General features: G+C 49.8%; 7 protein-coding genes across 7 annotated transcripts; 5 read left to right on the forward strand and 2 right to left on the reverse strand.

Annotated features, from left to right (window-relative positions):
- Positions 1-30: 30 nt before the first annotated feature.
- On the forward strand, positions 31-1,674 carry N7457_001161 (putative MFS drug efflux transporter; the record flags this gene model as incomplete). Its single annotated transcript, XM_057172207.1, has 1 exon — positions 31-1,674. One exon carries the CDS (start codon positions 31-33, stop codon positions 1,672-1,674), a length of 1,644 nt encoding a protein of 547 aa, XP_057036110.1.
- A 1,242-nt stretch (positions 1,675-2,916) lies between these two features.
- On the forward strand, positions 2,917-9,336 carry N7457_001162 (type I polyketide synthase; the record flags this gene model as incomplete). The annotated part of the gene is made up of 3 exons (XM_057172208.1): positions 2,917-3,206; positions 3,274-4,808; positions 4,913-9,336. 3 exons carry the CDS (start codon positions 2,917-2,919, stop codon positions 9,334-9,336), a joined length of 6,249 nt encoding a protein of 2,082 aa, XP_057036111.1.
- A 682-nt stretch (positions 9,337-10,018) lies between these two features.
- Positions 10,019-10,659, forward strand: N7457_001163 (uncharacterized protein; the record flags this gene model as incomplete). The annotated part of the gene is made up of 2 exons (XM_057172209.1): positions 10,019-10,520; positions 10,613-10,659. 2 exons carry the CDS (start codon positions 10,019-10,021, stop codon positions 10,657-10,659), a joined length of 549 nt encoding a protein of 182 aa, XP_057036112.1.
- Positions 10,660-12,084: 1,425 nt separating this feature from the next.
- N7457_001164 (uncharacterized protein) lies at positions 12,085-13,471 on the reverse strand (the record flags this gene model as incomplete). Its single annotated transcript, XM_057172210.1, has 6 exons — positions 12,085-12,667; positions 12,726-12,780; positions 12,832-12,968; positions 13,016-13,187; positions 13,237-13,276; positions 13,328-13,471. 6 exons carry the CDS (start codon positions 13,469-13,471, stop codon positions 12,085-12,087), a joined length of 1,131 nt encoding a protein of 376 aa, XP_057036113.1.
- A 1,244-nt stretch (positions 13,472-14,715) lies between these two features.
- N7457_001165 (uncharacterized protein) lies at positions 14,716-15,843 on the forward strand (the record flags this gene model as incomplete). Its single annotated transcript, XM_057172211.1, has 3 exons — positions 14,716-14,746; positions 14,802-15,272; positions 15,455-15,843. The coding sequence occupies 3 exons, from the start codon at positions 14,716-14,718 to the stop codon at positions 15,841-15,843; spliced, it is 891 nt and encodes a 296-aa protein (XP_057036114.1).
- A 961-nt stretch (positions 15,844-16,804) lies between these two features.
- N7457_001166 (uncharacterized protein) lies at positions 16,805-17,816 on the reverse strand (the record flags this gene model as incomplete). Its single annotated transcript, XM_057172212.1, has 3 exons — positions 16,805-17,027; positions 17,103-17,694; positions 17,765-17,816. The coding sequence occupies 3 exons, from the start codon at positions 17,814-17,816 to the stop codon at positions 16,805-16,807; spliced, it is 867 nt and encodes a 288-aa protein (XP_057036115.1).
- A 468-nt stretch (positions 17,817-18,284) lies between these two features.
- N7457_001167 (uncharacterized protein) lies at positions 18,285-20,532 on the forward strand (the record flags this gene model as incomplete). Its single annotated transcript, XM_057172213.1, has 10 exons — positions 18,285-18,413; positions 18,470-18,583; positions 18,640-18,677; positions 18,728-18,782; positions 18,836-18,934; positions 19,004-19,224; positions 19,278-19,963; positions 20,042-20,261; positions 20,330-20,420; positions 20,479-20,532. 10 exons carry the CDS (start codon positions 18,285-18,287, stop codon positions 20,530-20,532), a joined length of 1,707 nt encoding a protein of 568 aa, XP_057036116.1.
- Between the last annotated feature and the right edge of the window lie 148 nt (positions 20,533-20,680).

Genomic DNA, 20,680 nt, shown 5'->3' on the forward strand with positions numbered 1-20,680 from the left:
AATCGGGCTTTGACTTCAGTCGCAATTACCATGGCGAACCACAGCGACACCTCCTGGAGCGACGTCGAGAAAACCCATCACAGCGCCGACGTCACGGCCACCAGCACCCCGCCCAATGAATCCGAGGCTCCTCCGCGCGACCTCAAAGGATGGAAGTGGATTGTTGTCGTGCTGTCAATCTTGAGTTCGTCGTTCCTTTTTGCACTCGACAACACCATCACCGCCAATATCCAAGCCGAAATCGTTCGAGACTTTGAGGCCGTCAATAAATTATCATGGATTAGTGTTGGGTTGGTCATGAGTGCTTCCGCCACTGTGCTTCTTTGGGGAAAGATCTTTTTTCATTTCAACACGAAATGGACCTACATCATCAGCGTCGCAGTCTTCGAGATCGGATCTGCGGTTTGCGGATCAGCACCTAATATGGATGCCCTCATCGTGGGCCGAGTGCTCTGTGGCATCGGTGGATCTGGGCTATACATCGGTGTGATCACACTTTTAGCTGCCACCACCACACTGCAAGAGCGGCCAATGTATGTAGCCAGCACCGGTATGACTTGGGGTCTCGGCATGGTCCTCGGCCCAATTGTGGGAGGAGGCTTCAGCCAGAGCTCTGTCGGCTGGCGTTGGGCTTTCTACATCAATTTGTTGGTTGGAGCGGCCTGTGCACCGGTCTACCTCTTTCTCATCCCGAACATCGACCCCCGCAAGGGAGCCTCTCTCAGTGCCCGAGTCCGTGAGATCGATTGGCTGGGAAGTATTCTCAACCTTGGTGCTTTCCTATCCGGTGTTATGGCTATCTCCTTCGGTGGCTTGACCTGGGCCTGGGGAAGCGGGAATATCATCGGCTTGTTCGTCTGCTCTGGCGTCCTGTTCACTTTGCTTGGCTTGCAACAGGCCTACACTATCTGTACCACCGTTACCCAGCGGATTTTGCCACTGGAATTCTTCAAGTCACGGACGATGCTCATTCTCTTCGCCAGCACGGCGGCAGCCGGTACGGCCTGTTTCGTCCCCGTCTACTTCGTTCCACTCTTCTTCCAGTTCACCCGAGGCGATGGTCCGCTTGACGCCGGTGTTCGGCTCCTGCCTTTTATCATTCCTTGCATTGTCATGATCTGTGTCAATGGTGGCGTAATGTCTGCATATGGTCTATACATGCCGTGGTACACCTTCGGAGGCGCTCTCGTGCTCGCCGGTGGCGCCCTTTTCTACACTGTCGGTGCTGACACAAGTGCTGCGCATATCTACGGATACAGTATCCTTACCGGCCTTGGCACTGGAATGTATCTTCAAGCCTCGTTCTCGGTTGCGCAAGCTTCTGTCGCCCTTGATATGGTGGCTAGTGCCTCGGGATTCATCACCTGTGCCCAGGTTGTTGGTACTACCATCGCTTTGGCCATCGCCAACAGCGTGTTCTTGAACGAGTCGCAACAGAGCATCATTCACCTTCTGCCCAATATATCGCTTCAGGAAGTTGAGGCCGTGATTTCGGGTACATCGCCCCTCGTCTCATCCTTGCCTGCTACTGAGAAAGCCAAGGTTCAGTCGGCTATTGTGGACGCTATGGGCGAGACATACATACTTGTTATTGTTGCTGGTGCACTCACTCTACTGCTTGGTTTGGCTATGAAGCGTGAACGTCTATTTTTGCAGCCCGGTGCTGCTGCATAGACTGTGTGTCGATTTGAGAGTGGATGGGGCGGGGATATAGAAGAAAGGAGAATAATTTTCATGACAAAAATTGGGATATTCGAGGGACTATATCATAAATAGATACCAAGGAGTTTGACAACAATGTTTTTGAATCCTTCACGTACTACTGGACCATGTATTGAATATTCTTCCGATAGTAGATGTAATTTTAATGCTCCATCCAGCATTTCACTATCCTTGACAAAATGTAAGCGATTTATGAGCTGGAAAATGTGAAGAATAAGACGAAGAAGAAGAAGACGACGAAGAAGAAGACGACGAAGAAGAAGACGACGAAGAAGAAGACGACGACGAAGAAGACGACGACGAAGAAGCCTGATCCCAAATGTAAGTTCCTGTGTCTCAAATGAGGCCTCTTGGCAATGCTCCGTAGAAGCAGCTGCATCAACTATGCTACCAGACCTCGGGAGGAAGTCATAGATACACGTCACCCCGCATTGTTGGCTACCATAATCAGCCCCTTGATGTCTACTGTCTTTTGGTATAATCAGAGCATTAACATCTTGCCAATGGATTATTACATCAACCTCAGAAGCCACATTGGTGCCTGCCAATGAGGCTCAGCGGGTATAACCTAGCAAAGTCCACAAGACCGGGCCGGAAATGTGTCTTATTACAGTCGGAAAGCGAGATCATGAAGATACCAAGGTAGGCAACTCTTACACCCCTGTTACAAGGCGACACTTGTGTATTTTATCTTCCTGCAGGGCGTTTAACCGCATGTTCTCCCCGGGCCCTAATGCATGCCATAACATTTGTTCGGAACCCGATTTAGTTTTATTTGTAGACACAGCCTCAATCAATCGGATCACAAGCCCGGGCGGTGTCAAAGGCCCGACAATGCTCGTCGGGTAAGAAATGGGATCTTTGGGGGTAATGCCGGAAATAGTACAACGCCTAGGTAGACTAGATAAGCCCCCGTAGGCCCGTGGACCGAAGAATAAAGGAATAATTCTACACAGTCAGCAAGTAAATAAGACTTAGAGATCCGAGGATGCTTACTCTATGGCTGTGTTTCTGGGTCGTCTTCGGGATCCGAGCTGTGAGCCGGCGTGGATTGGATATCACGCTTTACAGCTGTATTTCTCAAACATCTCACGGATTCTACATATCGATGTATAGAACATATATAAAGTTTGAAAAACATCTTGCAATCCTGAAGAATCCGCTGGAAATCTACTCGTATAAGCTGATTTCATCATGGCATCTCCTTGCCAACTCCTCGTGTTCGGGGACCTTAACTACGACTTCGTACCCGGCTTAGGAGTCCTCTGTGGATTAGACGATAATGCACTACTCACTTCGTTCATTGAGAGGACTGCATTTGCATTGCGTGCTCAGATTAGCAGTCTCCCTTTAGCAAAACGGGCTGCATTCCCTAAATTCACTACTCTGCGTGAGCTCCTCGCCAAGGTACGAACTACCAATGTTGTCCATCCGGCTCTCCAGAAGGCCCTCATTTTGGTGGTGCAGTTTGGCTCCTTTATAAGGTACACAATCCATTTAGATCTTTCCCCTTTTCCTTCTTGTTCCCACGCTAAATGTATATTTTCCCAGGCGTTTCACCCAACCAGGACGGGTATACCCTACCAATGCTGACACCCGCTTGACTGGGCTATGCACTGGTCTTCTGACAGCGGTTACAATCAGTTGCTGCTCATCCCTGTCAGATTTGATCCCTTCGGCAGTTGATTCAGTGGTGCTAGCTTTCCGAGCTGGTCTACTTGTTGAGGAAGTCCGCGTGAGGATCGAACCATCGGTCAGCAAAGCAGGTAGTTGGTCTGTGGTCATTCCTGGATTGAAAGAAGATGTCGCCCTTGAGGCGTTGGAGAAGTATATCCTAGATAAGGTACTATCCGATAATATGCCTAGCCAGAGCAAAGGAGATCTGAAATCGGCTGACAAAATTGAATTCCAGGGTATACCGGTGGCGTCCAGCCCGTATGTGAGTGCGTACGCTCGCAGTGGAGTGACTCTCTCTGGACCATCTTCTGTGCTGGATGATATTCTCTCGTCAGGATATTTGACGCGTTCGTCTGGGCTCAAGACGCAAATATACACCCCCTTTCATGCCCCGCATCTCTATGATGAGTCCAATGTCGAGGAAATCTTACAAACTATCTCCTCGGACCGCACCGAGTCCCAGTTTTGCCGAATTGCTGTTCAGACTAGCCGAGGTCAGACATCTCCTGGCTCTGATAGTCCAGTAACATTGGCCTCTTTGCTGCGAGTTGCTCTAGAAGAGATTCTCCTACAGCCCCTTCGTCTTGACACTATCTCGGAAGGTGTGGCAGAGGAGATGGTCAACAGAGGAACGGGAACATGCACAATTGTGCCTGTTGCCACTCCAACCGCCCAGACCTTTTTGAACGTCATGAAAATGGCCGGCATCGAGGATGCTACAATCGATGGCCTCATGAATGGGCTAAATATTCCAGAGATCTCCATGGTGTCCGAAAGTGGGCATATGGGGAACTCTAAACTCGCCATTGTGGGCTACTCGGGTCGATACCCCGATGCCAACAACAACGAAGCCTTCTGGCAGCTCCTCGAGGAAGCGCGCGACGTGGCCAGCATCACACCCAAGCAGCGATGGGACGTCAATACGCACGTTGATCCCACGCTCAAGAAGAAAAATACCAGCGGCACGCCCTATGGATGTTGGTTGACTGACCCCGGCCTATTCGACGCCAAGTTCTTTGGGATGAGCCCCCGCGAAGCACCTCAGGTTGATCCCGCCCAGCGTTTAAGTCTGATGACTGCGTATGAGGCGATGGAAAACGCAGGTATGGTACCTGATGCAACGCCTTCAACCCAGCGTGACCGGGTTGGTGTGTTTGTCGGGACCACCAGTAACGACTGGGGTGAGACCAACAGTTCCCAAGATGTCGATACCTACTACATCCCAGGATCATGCCGTGCTTTCATTCCAGGTCGACAAAACTACTTCTACAAGTTCAGCGGTCCCAGCTATAGTGTCGACACGGCGTGTTCGTCTAGTTTGGCAGCCATGCATCTCGCGTGCAATGCGCTGTGGCGTGGGGATATTGATACTGCTATTAGCGGCGGGACAAATGTCATGACCAACCCTGGTGAGTACAAGCCTTACCCTCAAACTCCCTCGAAGCTTGAAAGGAGCTACATCAACTTCTGGCTTTTATTACTGTTTACTAATGGTTCTTTACACGAAATTCAGATATCACGGCTGGTCTCGATCGCGGGTATTTCCTTTCGCGAACTGGGAACTGCAAGACCTTTGACGATGATGCCGATGGATATTGCCGGGGCGAAGGCGTCGTTAGTATGGTTATCAAGCGTCTGGAAGATGCAATCGCCGACAATGATCCCATCCGTGCCGTCATACTGGGTGCATATACCAACCACTCAGCCGAGGCCGAGAGCATCACACGGCCACATGTGGGGGCCCAGAAAGCCATTTTTGAGCGCGTATTGACCACAGCTTCAGTTGATCCAGCGACGATCAGCTACATCGAGATGCACGGCACTGGCACCCAGGCTGGCGACGCCCGTGAAATGGACTCCGTGCTTTCCACATTTGCTAACCAGCCTCGCGAGAATCCGATACATCTCGGATCGGTGAAGGCCAATGTCGGTCATGGCGAGTCAGTCTCTGGCGTCATTGCCTTGACAAAGGTCTTGATGATGATGGAAAAAAATGTGATCCCGCCACACAGTGGCATCAAGACTAAGATCAACCACAAGTTCCCTACCGATTTGGAGAAGCGGAATGTCTTCATTGCCGATAAGCTCACTCCCTGGGTACGCAGCGATGATCAGCCTCGACGCGCCATGGTGAATAATTTCTCGGCTGCAGGAGGGAATAGCTCCATCTTGGTGGAAGATGGACCTACGCGGACCAAGTCAAAACGTGCTGAGGATGATCCCCGATCATTCCATCCTGTTGCTGTGTCGGCAAAGACTCAGAAAGCTCTTCTTGCTGGCATTCGGGATCTCATCTCCTACATCGATCGCGAGAGCCCCTCTCTCCCAAGCTTGAGCTACACCACGACCGCTAGAAGAACACACCATCGCTATCGGGTGATGGTTAGCGGTAACAGCCTGGAGGAGATTTCTGCTCAGCTTCAGAAATGCCTCGTTGCACCTGAAGACCGGCTGAGACCAAAGGTTGCCTCGTCGGTAGTCTTTGCCTTCACAGGGCAAGGGGCGCAGTACCCAGGCATGGCTCGAGAACTACTTGCCATTCGACCTTTCCGCAGCGATATGGAACAGTTCGATCGCATCGTACAGAAGCAAGGCTTCCCACCGATCATGCCTCTCATCACCGCCACCACCGGAGAGATAACCGACTACGAGCCCCTAGTCGTGCAACTGGCAACTACCTGTTCCCAGATGGCAATGGCTAGGCTCTGGCGCTCCTGGGGAATTGCGCCAGCTGCAGTTGTTGGCCACAGCCTAGGCGAGTATGCAGCCTTGAACGTCGCCGGTGTTTTGTCGGATGTGGACACCATATTTTTGACCGGCAAGCGGGCACAACTTCTTCAGGAAAAATGCACCCGTGATACACATAGCATGCTTGCAGTTAGCATTTCTGTGGAAGATGCCAATACTCTACTGGCAGGTCTAGAGGTCGAGATTGCCTGCAAAAATGCTCCAACTGAGACAGTTCTGAGCGGGACGAGCGTCGCAATAGATCAAGCTGAGAAAGTACTCAACGATGCGGGGATCAAGAAGATGACCCGCCTTCGCGTTCCTTATGCGTTCCATTCGACACAGGTCGACGCAATTTTGGATGAATTTGAAACAGTGGCCGCTGGTGTGCAATTCCACAAGCCCCAGATTCCTCTGGTGAGCCCCTTGCTTAGTCACGCTATCAAGACAGAAGGCATCATCAATCCGCGCTACCTTGCGCGTCACGCTCGTGATGCCGTTGACTTTTCGGGGGCTCTTCAAGATGCCAAGCTAAACAAACTAATCACTGAGAAATCAGTTTGGATCGAGATTGGCCCCCATCCTGTAGTCGTCGGTTTGGTCAAGGCCAACCTGGGTCCTGTTGTCGTCCTACCTACTCTTCAACGCAAGAGAGATGCATGGAAGGTCCTGACTAACACAACCACTGCGCTCTACGAATCCGGTTACGCCATTCAATGGGGTGAGTATCATCGAGACTTCACCAAGTTCTTGGAAGTGCTTCGTCTACCGAACTACAATTGGGATCTCCAAAATTACTGGATGCAGTATGTCAACGACTGGTCGCTGTACAAGGGCGATGCTGCTTTCTTGTCAGGAGCCAGAGCACCTCCATTGTCTACGACATGTGTGCATCGCCTGGTTGAGGAGAAGCATGACAGTGCTGAGATCACGGTCGTTGGTGAATCAGATCTCCTGCGAGATGATCTTGACCCCTTTGTGCGCGGACATCGTGTCAATGGTGTAGCACTGTGTACGCCCTCGGTCTATGCTGAAATGGCATTGGTTCTTGGTGACTACATTCGGATCTCAACCCCCAAATGGGCTGAATGCTTGGTTGATGTTCAACACATGGACGTGCAAAGGCCACTCGCAGTCAAGAGTAAAGGAAAAGGCCCTCAGCTTCTCCGCTGTAGGGTTACTCTCGATGTCGCGACCGAGAAGGCAGCGGTGCAGTTTTACAGTGTCACTCCCGAGGGCAAAACTCTGGTTAAACATGCGGAATGTTCAATCACATTCCCTTCTGCTGCCGAGGCCGAAGCTGAAACTCAGGCCGCTGCTGGGGAAATACTGAAGCATATGATTGCACTTCGCCGCAGCATCGAGGACAATGACCGAGTGCAAAAGATGGCTGGTAGTACTGGCTACCAACTCGTTTCCTCCTTGGCATCCTATGATCCTGACTACAAGGGAGTCACCGAGGTAGTAATGGATAGCGAGAACCTCGAAGCTGTCGCCAAAGTCAAGTGCAGCAACACCAGTGTCACTGACACGAAGGCCGCTGGTATATATAAGGTTAATCCTTATCTGATTGACAATTTTGGACAGCCCGCACTCTTCATCATGAATGCCAATGACGGAGCAGACCTTGAGAAAGAGGTGTTTGTCAATCACGGATGGACCTCGCTTCACTTCTACAAAGAGGTGTCGGTCGAGAAGGTTTACCACTCTTACGTCAAGATGACTGGTCCTAAGGAGGACGGAATGTACAGTGGTGACATGACTGTGTTCGAAGGTGATGAAGTAGTTGCCTGCTTCCGCGGTATCAAGGCACAGGGTGTCCCACGCAGACTAATGGATTACATTGTTCGCATGAGAGACGATACGCAAGTCGGCTTGCCCGGGGCTACCAACACTCTGCGACCTGCTAATGGCACCGCCGAAACCAGGGCCGCTGAAACCGCAGTCGAGTCCCAGGATTTCCTCGTCGAAGATACCACCAGCCTTTCATCTTGGCCTGCTGCCCTCAAGATTGTATCTGAGGAGAGCGGCGTCCCAGTGGATGACTTGACAGACGACAAGGCCTTTGCTGATCTGGGGGTGGACTCGCTTCTTTCTCTCCTGTGCGCCAGTCGATTCAGAGAGGAGCTGGGCCTCGCTCACGAATCTACTATCTTCGAGGAATACTCCACAGTCATGGAGCTTCGCCAGTTCTGGGAACAGGGTGCAACATCCACAGGGGATTCGTCCGCTGTGACGGGCAAAGATGCCATTCTAGACTCCATGTTCCACCACGACAATGTCCAGGAAAGCTCATCTTCACCTAGTACGCCATCCGAATCAGGCTCTTCAACCGACGAGGGAAACATTCCCACTCCGTCAACTTCAAGTGAACTGTCGGTGTGCCCCGGCAATCCAAAGGCCAAAGCCAGCTCTCTCTTGTTGCAAGGGAACCCTGCTTCGTCTAACACCAGCAAAACGCTTTTCCTTCTCCCTGATGGCTCCGGATCAGCTTCGTCATATGCATCTCTCCCGATTATTGATCCATCACTTGCAGTTGTTGCTCTCAACTGCCCATACATGAAGGGGCCATCATCGTATCCAGTCGGCATCGACCACGTCGCTAGCCTCTACATCAAGGAGATCCAGCGTCGTCAACCATGCGGTCCCTATGCCCTTGGTGGCTGGTCAGTCGGGGGTATTTTTGCTTATCACTGCGCCCAGCTGCTAGCTGCGGAGGGTGAGGTTGTCTCCGATCTCGTCTTACTCGACTGTCCAGTTCCGCGTGGCTTGGATCATCTCCCGAAGAGATACTTCGAGTATTGCGACAAAATCGGTCTTCTCGGAGTCGTCCATTCCAAGACCGGTGAGCGCAAAGCTCCGCCTCCGTGGTTGATCCCACACTTTGAGGCCTGTATCAACAGTCTCCACGATTACCACGCTTCTCCGTTCGAGCCAGAGCATTCAGCACCCACCACACATATCATTTGGGCTTGTGATTCAATTGATGCTCACTTGGACACCAAGTTCGAACATCGTGACGATGATCCAGAAGGACTCAAATTTTTGACAGTGGCTCGACAGGACTACGGACCCTGTGGATGGGAGACTTTGTTACCCAGGACAAACATGCGCTTTGCACGGGTTAGTCGTGCCAATCACTTCTCCATGATGCAGGGAGAGTTGGCAAGAAACTTGAGTGAGATCATGAAGCATGCTCTTATGGGATAGATTGGAAATTTCTGGAATGCTTGCATGTCGCCGCTTTCATTTTGTATAATTCGTATTCAATGTTTCTATGTTATGTTGTTGGAACGATCCCATCCTTTGCGGGTGTCTACTTCCGATGGCATACTGAGCGCTTGTTTGTTTTGCGGCCTTGATAGAAAGGACTTCTTAATTTGAATAGCAACAATCTCCTCTATATCTATCCCTCAATGCAGTGTATGGTAGCTGTAGCCCCAAATGTGATTGGTCTCCTCTATTTTAGTAGCTTCTCTTCCAATTTGCCCACCGTCTGCTCTTACAATAGCATATTTGGAAAATCATCTAGCCAATGGACGACGAAGTGAATAAACTACGTAGTCCGATCTCGTATTTACCTCATATCAAACCAATCATATATCTGTTCTACCGCTACCTCCTGGCGTGACCAATCGGGATAAACTGTGGACAGCTAAGACCTCGGTGTTTCCCACCAGAGCACGGTTCTAATAAATATGATCAAGTAAATAATAATCCCGGACAGCCCCGACATTCGGGCACATTCCCGGCTCGGATTCCGAAACAGGTTTGTACAGTCATGCCGATATAACTCCTATATATACATACACATACAACCTTCATTCACAATTCGAAATACTGCAACATCCCTCCATACCTGTTAGAGTGTGTAGCCACAATCTTTGACTCCATGTCTCTCCCTCGCATAGCATGTTTCCATGGCGGCGGATCTAATGCTCGTATTCACATGGTGCAATGCCGACGTCTACAACGCGAGCTACAGCACGAATTCGAGTTTGTCTACTTTGAAGCACCATTTGCTCGCGGCCCTGGGCCGGACGTCCTCCCCGCATTCAAAGATTACGGACCTTACAAGACATGGTTTACCAGCGTCAACGACACCAGTGGATTCGACGATTCGACTGGCGAGGACGGAATTGAAAGAGTATGGAACATGATGATTACTGAGACAGAGAAGAGCGGCGAAGAGTGGAATTGGGTCGGTGCGTTAGGGTTCAGCCAGGGTACCAGGGTCGTCGGCGGCTTGCTGCTCGATCAGCAACGGCGTAAATCTCATTATGATCTGCTGGGCCAGTCATTTATGTCGGAAGAAGCCTCTGGTATGGGTAGCCTGAAGTTTGGGGTTCTCTGTATGGGCAGTGGTGCCCCCATGCAGCCGGAGGCAGCCTCGGGTTGGTCCTTTTTTTTCCTTATACCTTGCCTGGCCGTGATTATTATTCTAACCAAGCTTCTGTTTAGTATCTCGCTTGGACACTTCCTATAGACCTGATGAGCGGATATCATCTCCGACAATACATGTTCATGGGTTGAAGGACAGACATCTCGCAGCTGGACAGAAGCAGCTGGCCACTTGGTTCGCAGAGAATTCTTCTATTCAATGGGATATGGATTATCATCATGCTATGCCATGGTATAAAAAGGACGTTATCTGGCTTGCTGATATGATCAGGGATACATATCGGGCCTCTTTGTCGCATTGATCAAGCTCCGGCGTTTTGTTTGTGTTATCCTTCATCATATTTAACCAATATCTATTCCTACTTTACTGTATAATTGTTTGCAAAATGTAGGATCTTACGTTAGCTCTTCGTCGGTTTTGTCCCCCCCCACATGCAGTAGTTCATCTTCAGATATGGGTTCACGCCTAGCACTTTAGTGACAGGTCGCTGAGTGCTGATTCCGATGCAATTCTTGGGCTAAGCCCATTTTACTGATATCAAGCTTTTTGTTCAACCTCACTAAGACTCAGAAATGGGACAACAAAGAGGATGGTAACATTCTCTAAGCAGCAGAAGTATTCCACGGTGAGCAGACAGATCAGTTGCACGTCGAGAGTTTGTCTACTAAGGGAATCACCGCACGCCCTGTATATCTACACATGAATACAGAGTAAAGGTTAAGACTTCACACAGACAAAAGCTTCACGTATTCTAATGTTACTATAGAGTGTACAGACTTGCTTGGTTTCACCGTCAAGGTTACTTATCCCGAACACCGCGTAAAGGTGCAAGTCTTGTTCAGGTGTCAGAGGGCTATCTCTGACAGAATGTGGGTTCCAAAGAATTGACTCAATGAGATCCTTTTTATGGGTTCCCCAAGACCAGTGGATCCAGCTAGCCATGATACAAGTCAACCCATCGCTATCCGCTAAGATCACTGGAGGTGCCTGCTGTAGGACAAATGTCCTTGAGGGAGTGTGGTGGGGATCAAGCGGGACGACAGACCAACGAGTAGCTCAGCCAACCTTCACCTGGGGAGTTGTGGGGAGAAAGAAGAAGAAGGAGAAGTTGGGGGGTTGGGCAGGTATTTATACCCTGGGAGGAGGGACTTAAGTGCCCAGGGTGGGTGACGAGTGCCTTCCCGAATAGGAAGGGGGTTCCTTCCTCAACGGGGACAGGCAGATATTTGGAAGCAGAACACGTGCAGCTCATTGGGAAAGACCAACCTCAATGCCCATTCTTGCTCTTGGCCATTGATGTCCTGTAAGGCTGCAGCTCTCTGCAATTCTGATTTGTCCCCGAGGTGTCTTTACCAGATGTCTGCGTAAGTGCTCGAGTTTGGATTATAATGGCGGGTACTTCCATCTGTTCCCTTTACTATCCAACACAGATTATACTTTGTCTATGTCTTTCTCTTCCAGCGAAGCTCTTGATTACCAGGTTCTTGAAGAAAAGGTAAACTGAAATTGGCTCTTTTTGTATACGATTGACTGATTGAACATCATGTACAACGATTCTACACTCCTAAAGCTCTCGGCTGATCCGGCTTCCCCTGCTCGCTCTGAAGTGTATACTCAGTAGTGACCCGAATAGCCATAGGATCCCGCTGTCCAGCCGCCGTCACACTCTGATCTCCCTCAAGAATATACTCCTCGCTCCCCGCCTCGGAGATTTGACTCGCCTTCCTTGTGTGAAGCACACTATCCAGCTCAAACCCATCGGTCTTTCGAGACCGGGACGAAACAAAAGTCTTCGTCTTTCCATTGTTCGATCCAAAGTCATTGTATGCATCACTGTTATAGTAAGGGTTTTTGGAGTTCTTGCGGTTTGTCGATCCCAGCCAGCGTGTGTTGCGGAAGAGCGGTTTGATGCCCGGTAGCGAGACGACGATGGCGGCGACGAAGCATTCGCGATCGGCCCAGCCCAGCGCTGTGCCGAGGTTCGTTATTGATGAGAGCGAGTAGTGGGCGCGCAGGATTGTGCAGATCATAATGAAGATGCCCGAGGAGAACATCCCAACTAAGATGATCTTGCGCTGAATGGGGACTTGGAGTTTGGCAAGAATGGGGATTGGGATCAGGATTACACAAGCGTCGGTTCTGCTCCCGGTGGTTAGGAATAGGGTCTTGGAATTGGATTTGCCGGCAAATCACTTACAGGACATTTAACACGGCAATCACAATGTATAAAGGTCCGCGAAGAGTGCAGTTGTCTAGGTGGGTTAGTGAGTTGCTGCCAACTGGGTATGACTGACGAGTCTTACCTCCTGGGTATGGATTGATCTGCCAGTTTCGCTCTACTGGAGTGCAGAGGCAGATGTGTGTCAATAAGCAGGCGACCCAGGTCAACACACAGAATGCCGCTGCCGCCGTTACGATGTGACGGTGCCAGGTTCCTTGCCTGTGGGGTGTTAGATGGGTTGGGCGATAAGTGGCGTATAGACATACGTGAGTTTCCAATAAAGACAAATAAGAACGCCCTTGAGACACCAGATATAGGAGATATACCAAATCCAGTTCATGAAGGCCAGCTTGGATCCGAGGATCATGTCGGGTATCTTGCTGTCTGGGACAAGTGCGGCTGTTTGCGCATTCAATCCAATATTATTACCGAACACCTCTGTCTAATGTTAGAAGATTGGCAAGAGAGGATTCTCGTGAACACCTACGCAGCAAATGAATGATCACGGTCTGCATAGTCCAAAATACCTGTCGCAACATTGTCAGAATCCAAGTAAATACTAATTCAATCGCACATACCATGCTAGCAACAGCAAATGCATCATCTAATTGAAGCCCGCGAAGGCCTCCCATACGCAATCGAGCAAATAGTCGGACTGTCAGGAAGGCCATTCCAATTCCATATTCAGTGAACGTCTCAACAGTCAAGGCATCGGCCGCCATTATGAATAAGGAGAACAATAGCAATGTGTTCTTGTCAAAAAAAAAAGGAGGATCCGGCCTTGAAAGTGGGACTCAAGGCGTATTTTGAACAAAGGATGCTCGATATTCTGATATTAGTACGAAGGGATCAGACACAAACGTGCCATTAAGCTGGATCTATCATCTTCAGTATCCTGCAACTTGAAGCGACACTACTTTGTAAATTCGCTTCAAATCTACAACGTACTTTGATATCACACCAGTGTTTCCGCTGGTATTTCTGGCCAGAAGTGTCTAAGCTCTCCAATCCATTAGGCCCGAGAAACCGGTAACGAGAACGAGATACTATCGATGGGCTGATTGGCGTTTTTTCCAAAGTCCCTAGTTGCTTGTGACGCTCGTTAACGGTACTCCGTACACAGTTAAGATCGATGACTAGGCGAAAACCACTCAGCACAGATAATCTCCATGAATTGTGGCACAGAACAGCGGGTTATATTCCCGAAAATTATCTGACAGGGTATTAATGCAGGGATGTAGATTTCTCTTGGGATGGTAGCACCCCTGTCTAGACTACATATGGCCCCCTTTTGCTGCAGGGTCACGACCGGGGCAGGATTCTTAGGATGAGTGGCAACGTCCTCGAGACAGGGCTAGTTGCCTTGAAAAAAAAAACTCGATATGTGGATACCAACGGCAATGGCTTGCGTGGAGCATTCATTTCTCGAATTAAATTGTGCATTTGCAGGATTGTGCACAGTTATTCTCGCTCTGGATCGACACTCTTGCATCTTCCGAGGCTATCAAGACCAGTCAAGCATTCAATAATGCACATCCTGAGTGAGAATGTCCATAGTGTGTGGTACAAAGCACGGAGTACTCCGTACATCGGCTGTCAAAAATGCCCCAGCTGAAGAGACTCAGTAGTGGAGCAGTGGGGAGACGATTGTTACTTCATCGAGAATGGTTAAACCTGGGTGTTTCAGGGGCCAAATCATTTCCCAACGTGTGGAGTCACCCCATTTGATATTAGCTGGGTATATTGTGATCCGTATGGAGTATGTATCAGGTCAGAAAGGAGTGGCTGTGGGGACCAGCAAAAAGGACTGCGATGATCACATCCCCGTGCGGAGTCATCGGTGCGTTGGACAAGGTGCGACTTACATAGCCAGCTGAGGATTCCATGATATAAAGAATCGTCTTATTCGGTGTGGACAGCTTCGCTTATGCGAGATCATCCCAGGCAGTATCAAAATATCGGGAACATGGCTAATGTCGCTATTATCACAGGAGGAGGTGTGATTGTCCTCCCATGAACTACCTACAAATGACTAACAGTCACTCGTCACAGCCAGTGGAATGGGCCTTGCGGTAGCCAAAGCTCTATCCGCACGAACCAATTGGGAAATCCACATCTTTGACATCAACGAAGAGCACGGAGCCCGGACAGCTCAAGATCTACCCCGGACGACATTTCACCGTGCCGATGTGACCAAATACAGCGATCTTGCAGCCGCATTCCAAAGCACGTTCCAGCAGCATAACAAGCTGGATTTTGTGTTCGCAAATGCAGGAGTCATCGAGCGCACCAACTTCTACTCCACGCCCGAGACAGGGACCGGCAAGGATGTGTGCCCACCACCAGAGCCAGACCTACCTGCAATCGACGTCGATCTAAAGGGTGTGGTTTTCACAACGTACTTGGCCCAGCATTATTTCCGACACTCGTCTCATAAGGGGCAAGGCTCTAGCTTGGTGATGACCGCCAGCTGTGGTGGGTTGTACCCGTCCTTCTATTCGCCGTTGTACTCAGCGGCCAAATGTGAGTTCATTCCGGTTTTATGTTAGACAGCATTCTCGCTGCACGCCACGTACTATTGTCCCTCGTATATGTAATACCGATATGATCTATCCACTATGGTTGCAGTTCGCATATCGACTTGAAAAAATTGGCACTACTGCACCCTGTGCTTTACCGACCAACACTAACATCTACTTCCCTAGTTGGCGTTGTGGGATTCATGCGATCAATCTCGCAACACTTCCGCGCTGCCGGCATTCGCGTCAACGCTATCTGTCCAGGGATTGTGCGCACTAACCTGGTCGACTCAAACGGTTGGGACAGCTTTCCGCCAGGTCGGTTCATCGAAGTGGATACAGTCGCCCGGGTTGTGCTCCACCTTGTGGATGGCGGTGATCCTGCCGGTCAGGGGTTGACGGATACACCCGGTAGACACCTGCCTCTGGCGGAGCTGTACGGGATTGCAGTGGAGATTTCCGACAGTGGGTTGTACTTCCGAGACCAGCATGAGTTTTGCGACGAGGGCATGCGAGAGGTTATGGCGGCCACAGTGGTCGAAAATCAGGTTGGCGCTATACTGAATGGTGATTAGTCGAAGGATTTGGTCTGGTTTGTAAAATAGGTCGACTGTTTTTTCAGCCTTTTTGATCTCCGAGATAGTCAATGATCTTCGTTGGAATCCTTTGGCCGCCTATCTGCCTTCATCCTCCCATACACTGTGCTTGGTATTCCGTATAAGCCATATTATTCCTTCAGTCTTGCTTGACTAGCCGGCCAGATCCGTCAGATATCGCTGTAGGTCGAAGTGGCATAATGAAACCGAAATAGCGCCAGTTTCGGGCGGATGCTGCGAGTTGAAAAGCGAAGCCGACCTCTACCAGAGCAGAGACAGCAGAGACTTAACCATAGGGGTCCGCCCTGTAAAACGTCAGTCGACAAGGATTTATTCCACTAGTCAGTTCTAAGCGAAGACATTCGGACCCGACATCTGGGGATTCCCCTTTTGGATCACAGGCACGCCAATGCATAACTCAAGTACGGAGTAGTGAGACAACACCAGATTAAATGTGCTGAGTCTTGGCTAGAAACTTTCTATACACGACACTCACGGGATGGATGGTAATTCCTTGACTGAGTTGCACATGACCATTTCGCTGGGGCCAAACTACGGGCAAAGCGTTGAAAGGTGGGAAAGACACGGGCCATAAAAGAGAATGGTGGATTCTGCGGACTGGGGGCCACAATGGGGACAAAGGAGAGATTCCGTAAATTCAGAGACAATGCATAAAGAGTCATACAATATGACAGACGACAGATCACATTGGACCCCGCTGCGGGCCCACACGGAAGACAAGGATCCTGTTCCCGAAAGCAGGGCGAACGGCGAAAAAGCCACTATTGGCTCGCTTGGAATAAGAGGCAGAGTCAATGAGCTTGGGGATCGTCGCAGACCGTGCTGGCAGTGGAGCCCATCTGTACTTTTTTTTTTTCCTGAGCTAGCCAGTTAGGGCAACGGTCGTCCCGGGCTGAACCTGAACTTCCCCCGATATTCCTCAAGCGATGGCGTCCGGCAACTCGGAATTTTCACCATGCATCATGCGGAACAGGGGCTCCCAGACTGTGACAGCCCGCTTCGTGATGTGGCCATTTCCAGGCTCGGGCATTTGGTAATAGATGAGCTTTTCGGCCGAACATTCTAACAGCTCGCCCGTCATACCCGTTGAATCTTCTAGAAATGTTTCGTAGCCTCGGAGCACGGTCTGTATCGGGGTGGTACTGGATTGCAGAGGTAATTTAGTATTCGGCAATGACATTTTGCCAATGATGTTCCAGGGATATAAGAATTCTTACCATTCAGGAGACACAGCAGCAATCATCTCGCGTGGTACAATGGGCGTGTCCACAATTCCGGGCATGACACAGTTGATGAGAATGTTGTCTTTTTGCTTCAGCAACGGGGCAACACCTCGTATGAAGTGATTCACTGCCGCCTTGGTGCCACAGTATACCGGGTATGATTTGTGGGGGAAGATCGCGCCAATACTGCCCGTGACGACGATGCGACCTCCGGGCTGCGGATTATGGCGCATGAAATGGGTTGCCAGCTGAGTACCATACACAACGCCCTTGTAATTGATGTCCACGAGGGACATATCCGGTACTGGTGGGATTTCGTCAATGCTGTTGTTCCTCGAGCCGAGAATATAGATCGAAGAAGGATCGACAATCGCGGCATTGGCACATAATGCATCAATCCGGCCCCACGCTTGGTGCACTTTGCTGAATACATTCGCGTATTCTTCGTAGTTGGAGACATCCGCGGCGAAGAAGAGAGCTTTTCCCTCGGGTAGATCCTTCAGGATGGCTTCTCCTGCCTTGCGACGTCGGCCTACACATGCGACATTCCATCCTTTTGCACATAAGTCCTTGGCTAGGTCAAGCCCTATGCCAGACTGTGGGGATTCTTTGGTTAGCTATTGATGTGAGATCGTATGTTCTCGGTTTCATTGTACTTGCAGTAGCTCCTGTGACAATGGCCACCCGAGTTTCAATAATTGAGCCCATCGTGGTGAGATCTTGAGAGATGAATAATTGCTACGGTGTAGGTGATAGTGGCGATGAGGGGGACTGGAAGAATGCACTGCTGGTCAGATGGAAAGGGATTATCGTTCTCAACGTGATTGCCGGGGACTAAATGCCGAATTACACCATATGCACCGGGTCTTCCAAGGATTTGTATATTGGACGTTGGATCTAGCGCCTGTTAGTGTGAGACGATCCTGCAATCCGGGCCATTGCTTGGGAAATGGTCCAACGCCCCCCTCGTCCTCTTTTGCCATTGAGTTATAGTGGACACTCTTCTCATTGATCATTGGCTCAGAGCTGCTTATTTGTCTGACCACAGCCCATGCTCAGGGATGTTGCCATGTGCGTGTAATCTGTAGGCCGTTATGGAGTAGATGTTTATTACCTTCTTTTTTTTCCTCCCAATTTTCTCTCTTTCAATTGCCCATCTCACTGCAAACCAGCATCATGGTTGCTGATGCAGAAAAAGGTCCAGTGCATGCTGGTTCTCTAACGGAGACACCAAGCTCACCTTCGACTACTGCCAATGAAGCGCCTGAGCCGGTGGTTACACTGAAGACATGGATTGTTTCTGTGGTATGAGATTGTGACAGGTCCAATCATGATATATCCACTGAGATTAAGATGCATAGATCCTTTCCTGCGGCTACGGCCTCTCTTTCTGGCCTGTCCCCGTGGTGTCGGCGATCGGCACCCTTGTCTCGGCTGATATGGGCGATCCGACTGGTTATATTTGGTTTGTTCCTGTGCGCAATGAATATTCAACCAGTTCACTAGAACAAAAGAGCTAATCCGATTCTAGGCATGGACTATCTCAATTACTTGCGCCTTCTTGATCTTGTATGCAATGCATTACCCACTTCGTGATCTAATGCTCATACACCTCACAGTGGCCCCAACACTGATCTTCTAGGTCGACGATGGTTCCTGGTTCTAGGCAATCTGGTAAATTAGGTGGCTAAAACACGATAAAAGAACCTATGTTAACCTTTATCCAGATCTGCTTCATTGGCCATATCGTGGTAGCAACAGCGAAGAGCACTGATCAAATCATTGTCGGGCTCGTTGTATCTGGCTTCGGTGGTGCAAACTGTCAGGTATGAGACTTTCTTTCTCCTATGAATTTTCTTTAAACTGTGACAACTAATAAATCAACCCCAATTCAGATGGCTGCGTTCGCACTCCCAGAGCTGCTCCCCAATAAATGGCGGCATATTGGCGTTGTAATAGCCGATTTTACAGTCTATATTGCCGTCATTGTAGCACCAGTGACAGCCCGATATGGCTACGAGTTCGGCTCGTGGGAGTGGAACTTCTGGGGCGTGGCTATCTTCCAGGGCCTATCCTTCTTCGGCCTGCTCTTCCTTTACTATCCGCCCAAACACCCGTGAGTTCTCGAACCCCCAACTCCGACCGGTTACAAGCTAATTCACATATCAGACTCGGTATGACATACAAAGAGGCCTTCAAATCCCTAGACTACTTTGGTGCCTTCCTCTTCATTGGCGGTGCAGTTCCTTTCCTCATGGGCATCGTCTGGGCTGGCGTGTACGAGTCAAACGACGCCCACGTCGTCGCCCCACTAGTTATCGGGGCGGTTGTACTTGTCGGTTTTGCGCTGTGGGAGTCATTCGGCAACTTGAAATATCCCTTGACACCAACATACATCTTTTCAAGCTCGTGGGGACGTGACTTTACGGCTCCTGTCATTGCACTGGGCGTCGTCAACATGTTTTACTACTCATCCAGCATCCTGTGGCCACAGATGATCACGGTGTTTTATACTAACGGCGGCACAGACTGGAAGTATTCTGTCCTTCTGTCGCTGCCGCAGGGCTTTGCTATCTTCTTTGGTGCTATGCTCCTCACTTTCCTTGGCAGCAAGCTGCGACACTGGCACTGGCAACTTACCGGATCGGTGTTTGTTATGGTTGTTTTTGGTTCTTTGCTTGGTATAGTTACGCCTACCAACAAGGGGACTATGATTGCTTTCATATTCCTCTCTCAGGCAGGCTTTGGATGGGCTATTTATCTGAGTATTGCTATCACGCAAATGGGTGTGGAGCATAAAAACCTCGGTGTCAGTGGTGGGATTTCGGGATGCATTCGCTTCGCTGCTGGAGCTGGTATGTTGTCGTTGTCTTCTTGATTCTCCTATTCAAACTACCCATCGCTTGTTGGATGAAGCTGACTCTTTCCTTCAGTTGCGACCTCGATCTATCAGACTGTCTTCAGCAACACCTTGGTGAAATATACCGCTAGATATGTCCCCTCCGCGGCCATCTCCGCAGGACTTTCGGAATCCAAGGTCACAGATCTCATGTCGGTGGTATCTCAAGGCGCCGCCGCAATGAAATCGTATAGCCCTGCTGTGGTAGCGGCAGCCGAGGCGGCTCTTGCTCAAGCATATTGCAAAGCAATTTTGTGAGTGCATGACTTTTCCGCATCTGACGAGATACGTTGGAAGATTTCCATTTTCTAACTATTGATAGTGTTGTTGCTATGGTATCGATGGCCTTCGGCATCGTGGGCATTGCCGCTTGTCTATGCTGCAAAGATGTCGATTCGAAGATGACGAACAAAGTATGTTATCTGTTTGTGTTTTGTCATCATCAACACTGCTAATGAGATTCTGCTCTAGATCGAGGTGTATCTTGAAAATACAGATCTCTCAGACCGAAATGAGTATCACTGAGTCAACCTCTCAAATTGCCTGCTCGGGTGGACAGACTTCGAATTCCTGATAGTGAAACTCGAATGCCAACGAATTTGAGATGTCAATGTATAACAACATGCACGGGTCCCCAGCGTTTAAACCAAGTGTGTTCCCCTTAGGGTGGCAC

The sequence above is a fragment of the Penicillium paradoxum genome (genome assembly GCF_028828445.1).
Source record: "Penicillium paradoxum strain IBT 22861 chromosome Unknown utg000002l_segment0_segment0, whole genome shotgun sequence".
Lineage (NCBI taxonomy): Eukaryota > Fungi > Ascomycota > Eurotiomycetes > Eurotiales > Aspergillaceae > Penicillium > Penicillium paradoxum.